The sequence below is a fragment of the Brachycentrus maculatus genome, unplaced genomic scaffold (genome assembly GCF_059751285.1).
Source record: "Brachycentrus maculatus isolate JH-2025_06_01 unplaced genomic scaffold, ASM5975128v1 h1tg000102l, whole genome shotgun sequence".
In the NCBI taxonomy this organism is placed as follows: Eukaryota; Metazoa; Arthropoda; class Insecta; order Trichoptera; family Brachycentridae; genus Brachycentrus; species Brachycentrus maculatus.
In genome coordinates this window covers 1,835,001-1,844,946 of record NW_028280856.1, presented here as the reverse complement: position 1 = coordinate 1,844,946, position 9,946 = coordinate 1,835,001, and the positions used below count along the sequence as shown (strand labels likewise).

The 9,946-nt window shown below is 29.2% G+C and overlaps 1 protein-coding gene across 2 annotated transcripts in view; it reads right to left on the bottom strand.

Annotated features, from left to right (window-relative positions):
* Positions 1 to 7,455: 7,455 nt before the first annotated feature.
* Osi24 (Protein) overlaps positions 7,456 to 9,946 on the bottom strand; it is a 73,693-nt gene continuing 71,202 nt past the window's right edge. For both annotated transcript variants that reach the window (XM_088258697.1, XM_088258696.1), the window contains exons 7-8: positions 9,455 to 9,930; positions 7,456 to 8,997 (exon numbers count right to left, since the gene is read on the bottom strand). In XM_088258697.1, the coding sequence (XP_088114823.1) occupies positions 9,720 to 9,930 (211 nt within the window). In that variant the 3' untranslated portion in view covers positions 7,456 to 8,997; positions 9,455 to 9,719. The remainder of the gene's footprint in view (positions 8,998 to 9,454; positions 9,931 to 9,946) is intronic.

Below are 9,946 nucleotides of genomic sequence, written 5' to 3'. Positions count from 1 at the left end.
TAGGTACCAGTCCAGGGTAATATTGAATAAATATTAGAGCGAAATAATTAAATATATTTGTTTGTTCCTGCCCCTTAGGAATCGGACCCGGGACCTCCAGAACGGTAGCCGAGCGAGCTGACCATTACACCACGGAGGTGGAGAGGTAACAGATAGATGTCATGTATTTGAGATATTCGTATTTTCTATTTGGGAGAAACAGTTCTCGATTCTAGAAACAAATTTCAATGCTCCTTTCCCATGTTTTGATTTTTTAATGTATCAATTATCCTTTCAAAACGATTTAACATAACATAAGATCAGTTTCTCTTTTATTTTTTAAATTTATCATTTGTCCATTTTTAATGAATTTAACTCTTTATTTTTAAAAGACGCTATATCTTCTTAGTATTCTTCCAACCCTTATCCGTGACCGGGAGTGCATAGAACACTGCATCGTTTATCGGTAGTGTAAAGGCAAAGGGGTATATCTATCAAATTTTTCCTTTTCTAAGTTTGTTCCACAAAATGTCGAAAATAGTGTATTCCATAATCTGGAAAAAGGATATAGCTGTAGTTGCAATACTTATTTAGTTTTATTAAGATATGTACATTTAAAAATACATAAAAGAAATGAGTTATTTAATTTCACAAGTTTGATTTTGCTCTCCTGTAAAATTTGGTCTGAGACAGATATACACCCCTTTGCCTTTACACTACCATTATATGCAGTCTCATCATAATAAAAGAAAACACTTCGTTTTTTACCACTTGAGTTTTATTATAGACAACATGTTTCAGAAGTTAAACTTACATCATTCAGGTCTGTATAATAACTAACTAATAAGTTATTATACAGACCTGAATGATGGAAGTTTAACTTCTGAAACATGTAGTCTATAATAAAACTCAAGTGGTAAAAAACGAAGTGTTTTCTTTAATCATTGGAACATGTCTTACCACAAAGTTAATGCCGAAACAATAAATAAAATATCAGTTTTATCATTATCGTTATATAAATTAAGAAAAAGCGATCACTCCTACGCTTTTGATACCCGTCCAAGGTCCAAATACAAACATTAGTGAAAAATCACATAATCTTATTGGGATCTCTCGAATATGATATGAAGAGCCTGGAATCTTCAGCACAGTTTGTATGTAGTTAAACGCACTAGACACTACACAACAAAGACGAGCATAAAGTTATATCTAATGATAATTATTATGTATGTGGGATATGAAAATTTTCTATTTTATATCGTGAATTTTCCAAGCAAACAGTTTTTTGTTTGTTTTAATTTCAGCGTAGTGTGGACAAACCATTATTTTTTACATCCTATGTGACTCGTAAAACCTCTTTTCAATGACGCGGCGGAGAAAGCTGACTCCGGTATATTACAAAGGCACATTTTAAGCATCGTGTTATGATATAGCGTAGACAAACACGTTCAACGTGACGTCACAGTATGTGTAGCGACACATCTTGTACACTTTTATCCATCCGTTACTATAAACCCAACCGCCTCCGTAGTGTAGTAATAAGTATCTTTGGTTAGCGTGAAATCATTCAGCTATACAGGGTTAGATTGCCTGAGATAAAAATGAATAAATGGGTTTTTTAGTCATAAATCTCAACCAAGATGTATGAAAATCTGAATATTTATAAGGCTTTCGACTTGTAATTGGCTGGTTAAAGTTTTCATTTTATGCATATGTAACATTCATTATTCGTTTGAATGACGCTGCATATTTGATATATCGTAATCGTACAGGATAAAGTGACCAACTGACAAAACGTAAAATGTTCAGGACGGCCATTTAAGTCACTTTTGCTTAGCAAGAAAATAAAAATCAATGCAGTTAGTCATTTTCAAGTCAATATATTATACTTCCAAGTTTTAAATCCTTTGTGATTTTTTCAGTGCCATGTTAAGCTAGTAGGATATCAAATAGTCAATGATCACGTTTTTGTAAACAAATGCACTTGGTCACTTTCTCCTGTATTACTACGATATTTGGTCTGTTATTTACATTTTTCTCATTTTTCGAATTTCGTTGCATTCAATGACAATATTCCAACGTGTAGGATAGAAACTATCGAAAGCTTGTGTTACGCGAGATTGATGGATACAGCAGAAAAGGTCGATATTGATAAAGAGGAGCTGCCTGTACCTTCATTTTCAAAAGCATGCACACTCTTTGAAACATTGAAAACATTCTACTGCGCTCATTCAATAACTGATGCCGAAAAAATATTTTTAACACATTTCTACCATATTTTTTTATAAGCTATAGAACGTTTAAGCAAATAATTAAACGTACCTGAATAACAACAGATGTATTTTGATGAGTTCTCATATTTCTCAAGTTAAGTATAATTTATTGTTATTCCATTTTGATAGTAATTAAAGTTGTTTGTATTTTTTGTGAAGCGTACCTCAAACGGCTTCATTTAAATTCAAAACGTTAAAATTTTGTAACACGGATAAAAAATTTAATTCTTTCAATTATTCACGAATATATAAAAACAATTTATATTAGAAAATCAGACCACGCAAAAACAACACGATTGAAAATTCATTTTGTATTTTTTTTTATTTACATATTTACATAAATTTTCAATGAAACGCTAGTGTAAATTACAATGAATATTCTTCTCCAAATAAACAATTAAGAATTATCTAGGCCATAAACATAGACTGACTTAAAATATTCAATTTCATATATTTTTAGCTCTTATTCCAATGATCCATAGGTCACTGCAAAGAATCCACGTACTTTATAAGAATTAACAATAACTATGGGAGTCGAACACTGCAATATATCGTTCCGAACATTTTTGATTTGTTGCCGACGGACGTTAGAGGTCAAAATAAAATATGGAACAAAGGGAAATACAGGAATTGCTTAATTTTATGAAAATTCTAAAATGTTTATGTTCTTAATTTTTTGTGTGTATATTAAGTAGGTTAAAATGGTTTTAAAAAAATGTCTTAAAAAGAACTTCACTGGCAAAACACACTTTTTCTTTGCAGAAAAAAATATTTTAAATTTTGATTTAAAAAAATGGATACAATTTATGTTACTAAAAATATTTAAAAAATAATCACTTACATAGTATCCACATATGTACATATTTTAATTGTCAAATATTTAAAGATAAGTGATCAGTCATTCGCTTCAGAAACCGGTCCAAGTCAAATTAAATTATTGAACATTTGAATGAAAAATCTGAATATAAAGGCGAATTTGGAGGTTATAAGCCCTGTAATTACTCACACTTCCATATTCTTCTTAACTATTTGAGATGTCAAAAATTTACAAATAACTCTTATGTGGAGAAACCCAGATTTGTGGAGAAGTATTTGGACATAAAAAATTAATAAATGGAAGGATATGGAAGAAGCCTATATCCAACAGTGGGGGACTGAAGGTTGAAATAAAATTAGATATACTCAAAATGCTGTAAGTCAAAAATAAGAAAAAATAAATAGGATAGAAAAAAAAAGCTTGTGAATATTTATTGAATTTGCGTTTAATTTGTAAAACTCCATTTTAATTTATGTATTAATTTTAAATCAAAAACAGATTTTTATAGTCTACTAAGTTATATTTTATTAGAAAAAACACATAAAAAAATATATTGTGACAATTGTTTCACCTTGTTATGTCCTTACAAGGTAGACTCATAAAATCTGTGTTTGATTTAAAATTAATACATAAGCTTGTGAATCACCATTTTTTTCAAATTCCCTCTAATTTCAAGACTAATTAAACGTTTTGTCGACAATATATATTTCTGGAGCGTGGTATAAAGTAGTGCAAGTACTGGTGTATAGGGACGTGCATTCCATATAGGCAGAAAAACAGTGCCTATCCTAACTTACACGAGTGACATATAAAAACGCAATCAGTACTTACCCTACTTTTATAAGTAGAACCTAGCTTACTTAACTACCTACATCTAATTCCTACCCTTATTAATTCTATGTACACGCTGGTGTATAATTATTCATTACTGCTAGTTTTTTTTCATATTATCTATTATTTTTTCATTTGCTTTCCAATAAAGCAGTAAAGACTTTTCCTCAGTCACTTACATAATTTTAATCCCTTAAAAAATCTTATCAATCAAAGGTTCTTGGAGAGTAAGTGGACACCGCCTCAATCTATTTCAGTATCCCCAGAATAATCTTAGCTATAATAGGAATCAGGGAATATTAAATAATAAGCGTGCTAGGCTACCATGTTAAACGCACTGGGTTCAATTCTCAAGATTGTCAAAATAAATTTTAGTGATTTTTCAGTCTAATATTTAGTTAATATGACCCTGGACTGGTCATATTAAATAAATATTAGACCTGAAGCGGAAAGCTGATCATTTTTCCTTCCTGTATTTAACGGTCAAGATAACACTGCTTCCATACGATGCAGTGCCCATTGCACCACAAGATGTAGATAAGAGTTAGATGAGGAAGATATAGTTGACGTAAAGACCCAGATAAATGTAATTGATATGCATCAAATGTACATTTAGTAAAAACAGTCGATTACATTTTTTACGAATGGTAAAAAATTAAATCGAATTCCCGATGAATTATTTAAACGATTTTCTGTGCCCAAGGCTAAATCAATTCTCAGGGATCATTTAAAAAAGATTACGAAATTTCTAGAAAATTAGATTTTCCCCTTGAAGGAAAAATGTCGATAAGTCTGAGATTTATTGAATTAGATTCGGTGGCTTAGAAATAATAAAATCTTCGTCGAAGTAAAAATAAGTTAATTAAAAACCACCTCTCTGTTTCTGTTTTCCGGATATTCTGGCACAAAATAACTTGATTTCGATGACGAGTAAGAGAGCCCGAAGAATGCCAATAAATAAAATAGTCCCTTAATTATAAGTCAATAGTTTTAGAAAATTGTAATACGTTTTTTTTAAAGAGAAATATTTGTGTTTTTATTATTTACACAAATATTTAAATTTCATACTATTTCTGTGAGTGGCTCATTATTAGAATCATGTATAAAATTGTGGTAGAGTGGGTTCGAACCGAGAAACTATGACTTAAAAGTCCACGACACTAACCACGGGACCACAACCCGACACAATAGTTAAGAACTTTTCAAAGCACATGGTAGTTTAGGTAAAATGTAAAGACATGGAGTTTTTTTAAATTAGATACCCAACGTCCAAGTGACTCTGAAATCTAGCTATGGCTTATGCAACACCGTTTATAATGGCTCTACTTGGATTTCACTTCAATATGTTTTAAAGCCTTTTCCTACTTATGTGTGTTTTTACTCCTTTTGTTAAAAGCTACTATAATTTCATATTATATTATTTATTGATTCAGCATGAAATTTGTGGAATGACATGATTATTTTATTAAAATTTAGTACTTGAATAAACCATTTAAATGAGTTTTATTTATATATACTAGTTTCGAAAACTTACAGATGGTTTCATCTTCTGGTACAAATAAAAACAATTAATATGTACCAGAAGATAAAAATATCTCTCGTTTTCGAAACTTGTCGTTTATATAAACAAAACTCATTTATGTGGTATATTCAAGTGTTTAATTTAAACAAAATAATTTTTTATTATTCATAAGTGAACATCAAGTGGAATAATTGTGGGTGTACTGGCAAAAAACGTTAATTCGAAAATATGTTATTTTGATTTAATTATGCAGTATTATAAAGTTTTCAGCGTTCTATAAACTGGCAAAATACACTAAGTAGTTTAAAATGTCATATTTATGTGGTCTTTAAAGAACTTTAAGTTTAATAGTGGGAATTTTTTCAGGCTAAAAATTTTAAAACAGGGATTTTAAAGTGAATATTTTTGCCAGTATACCCACGATATTTAAACACTTCATGAAGAAAGCTACCAACTCCACACTTAATATTTCAGAAAGTAGTAAAAAAATTAAACTAGTTTTATCATTTTATTATGTATATTTATTTTACTCAATAAATAATGATAGAACAACAAAACAAACAATAAATTAAATTAATAATCTTTTCATATTTACATTGAGGCAAAGTTTATATCAGAATTAACCGTAACCATGAAAAAGATTGAGAAATAAAGTTGTTTTAAAAATCTGATTAATTAAAAACCAACATTCATTATTTTCCATATCATTTATGAAAAAAGGCAAATAACATCAGTATAAAAATATTTTTGTGCGTTAGTTTGAAATCCTGATTCTTTTAAAGCTGTTCACCGATTCCTTTGAAATTTTGACACAATGTGCGTGTTTTTATGATATTTTATTTATGCCTATAAAAGGTAAAAATCTAATGTAAAAATGATGTTTAATACCAGTGGCAGCGCCATCTATTATCGTCACAGCAACACAAGACGTACTAAATGATTTTCAAGGTGGACAGCATTCTTCTTGACAGCTGCTAAAATATTGAATAACCATATGCATCATAAAACTATACATTAATTATTATGTGGGTTTTCTGTTTTCTTTCTTCAATTTAACTAAGTTAACCCAGAACAGCGCGTGGTCGAGTACACCCAGTAAAAAAACAAATCTTACATTTGTGGTTCTTGACATTTTGTTTTCTTAGAGTATAAAAATAAATAATTAAAATAATAAATCAAGTAAGCACTACACAACGAATGAAATAAATAAGTAAAGCAAGATTCCCAAAATTAACCATCCCATTAAATAAGTTTAACTATGTATTTACACAATTTGTATTTTTACGAATAAATAAACTTAAACAAACTAAATCTTAAAAATTAAAACAAATAAATAAATAACCTATAACTATTTCAAGTAATGAGCGTTTTTTAAGAAATAGCGCATATTATAAAAAAAGCATTTACATAAAAAAATATTTAAATTAAATCATACACGAGAAACAAGTGTTTAAGGAATTATTTGTTTATTTAATTTAAATCTGCTTTGAATTCAATTTGAAAGTATATTAAGAATAAATATCGAAACACGAATTTTGGTTCAACTGAATTAGTTTTCATTTTGATAGTCAAATCGTCTTGCAAAGGCGAAATCTGCTACAAGAATTAATTTAATACATCCAATTAAAGTGTTTTAATTTATACTTGTATATTTAATAAAGATTCTTATTAATTAATTATAAAGTAAGTAAATTCCAAAAAAAATAATTTAAAATGATTTTCAAAAACCATGACTTTGTCAATGTATGTAGTTTGGATAATTATTTCACTAAAGGTAATTGCATATCTCTACACAAAACGTACATGTATAACAATGTATGTAATATAATGTCTTATTGAGTTACTGCTATTATTTCACATCTTGGTTCGATAACGTATTTTAAAGCAATCTACAAAACGTTGTTTTGAAAAAAAAAACTAACACAAAGATTGGATGATAAATCTTTTTTTCGAATCCATCTTAGGGTAACATGTTAATTATTTTTCAAATTATATGGACTTTATTAAGATATGATTATTAGTTTTTGAAATTGTTTATTTTTTTTTTTTTAAGCAAACTGATTTCATTTAAATTTCGTTACCTAAATGTATTTTAAATAGTCACAAAACAATAATGTGAGTAGAAAATGAGGATTTTTCATCTACTTATTATTAATACATTCAAAAAATAAAGTCCATGAGGATACATAAAATATCTTAAAATATAATTCAAAACGTGAAACAATCCACCATTAAAAAAAAATATGAACATACTTTTAACTAAGATCGTCATTGCGTTTTTTACATAAATACAATTAGTAAAAGATTAGTTGTTCAAACGATTTTTTTAACGATTAATATTTAAAATAGATCCCTTTTGGGTTTTTCGTGGGATTGTAACATCAGGCGTTTCTATTATTTCCAATCCCATTCCATTCTGGTTTAAAGCATCTTTAAAAATATACATCTCTTCTTCAATTGACAACAAAATCATATTTATTGATAAAGAAATAATTTTATTAATTTTTTTTCCAAAAAACATATTTATTTTCCTTGAATTTGCTTGATCATTTATCATTTCATTTTTTCCTGGTACTGAATATCCAAAATATATCGTTTGAAGCGTTTATCTAACATATTTAAAATAAATCTTCAAATGAAGCTTACCATAATTCTATCCATCGATTTTCAGAATATAATGTTTTTCTGAATACTATTATCTTGGTTATCTTTCATGGTAAATACGATATTTATTCAACAGAACCTCTTTTTATCAATCCGACATTTTACATCTTTTCAGAAAAAAAATATTATTTAAAAATTAACAATCGTAATCCGAACAGCGAAAGCTTATCTCATAGTACACAAGTGAGTCATGATTTAAACCCCTTCGTTTGAAAGTAAAACACGGAGTTGGAAAAAGATGGATGAACGTAGACTTTATGCAGTAAAATGTGTTCTCTCAGACAATTTTGCGGTAAAATAATGTATAATAGATCTTCAAATAGAATAAAATAATGAAAGAATGTATGGCTGAGATAAGCATTGTAGATAAAATGAAAGAAGGTGTGTTTAGATGATTTGGATATGTGGAACGAATAAATGAGAAAAGGACGGTATAACAAATGTATGTAACGAATGAAGCTGTAAAAAGGAGTAGATGAAGACGAAGAAAAATTTGGGGTGATTTTGTATTTCAAATGCTTGAAAGGAGTTGAAATAATCGGCGGGTATATATGAGAAAATGCATGAATATGGGAGTGTGTCACAATAGATTTGCAGAAATAGTGATATTTCCTAATAAAATTTAAATTTAAAAAGGCAGAGAGTGTTTGCAATGACAGAGTAGTGTAGCGTTCTATTATCCCTGCCTAACCCTGCGGAGAAGCGCCAAGACGTAGTTGGTCAGTTTGGTAAATATATGTATCTTAATGGAATCGGAAACAATAATATCCATTAAATTTATTTTCTGTCTTCATGACATCAAACTTAAGCTTACGACTTTAGATATTTAAAAACCGTAAAAACAAACTAAAATTACAAATTTTTTATTTTGTTCATCACGTTAACACAATGCGTTTACAACAGCAAATAAACTATTATTATATGAACCAATTTAGAAACCTTGTTCTTCTTTTGTTTCATATATATAGAACTTCCAAGAATTTGAGAAGTGTGGTGGTCAAAAATGGAAAGAATCAGTGAATGTTACACGTGTGTAAAGTGATCACTTAAACCAGCCTATGACGGTCGTCAGCCCCGTAAATGCCCAGACTTCCATATTCTTCTTCATCTTTGATGAGATGTCAAAAAATAATATGAAAATAACTCTTGCAATTGGAGATAATCCAGATTTTGTGAACAAGTTTTTGGACACACTCAAAATGTTGTAAATAAATTAATTGGTCAAATTATAAGCTTAAATAATAAAAATGAAAAATGGTAATATCTGGCGTTTCTCATGTGTGTGATTATAATCCAGGATTCGGACCTCACATACTAATATAAGAGTTTCTGCTTAATAAAAAGCTTCTTTACATCTCACCAATAAACTTTTATTATATGTTTTAATGACTTGAATGTTTTTTTAGCTAATTTTCACCATTTACTAACGATTTTTTTTACTACTGAATTCTAATTAAAAAACTTCTCACTCGGTATAAATACCGTTATTTGTAGTGATATTTTCATGTATATTATTTTTACATTTTTTCTACAAAGTCTATAATTATGTTAAATTTTTTATCAATTATAACATATGGATCAGAGAAAATAACATTTGTATGGTCTGTATTCAAAAGACGAGGTACATTCATTTTCACAGTTTTCTAGCGGAAACAAGTTTGTTAATATCGTTGTAGGTAGTGATCATGGCTACGCTTCCTGTTTCCGCCGTCAGAGCCTGGCAGCCGGGGTGGCTGCGTGCGCAGTCGCCGCCCTCCTGGCCATCCTTGGCAGCCTTCATATACCGGAAGAATCTGAGGATTTCCGGATTGTCTGATGTCGGTTTTCTCAACTCGTTCAGCTCCCTGAAAGGAAAAAAAA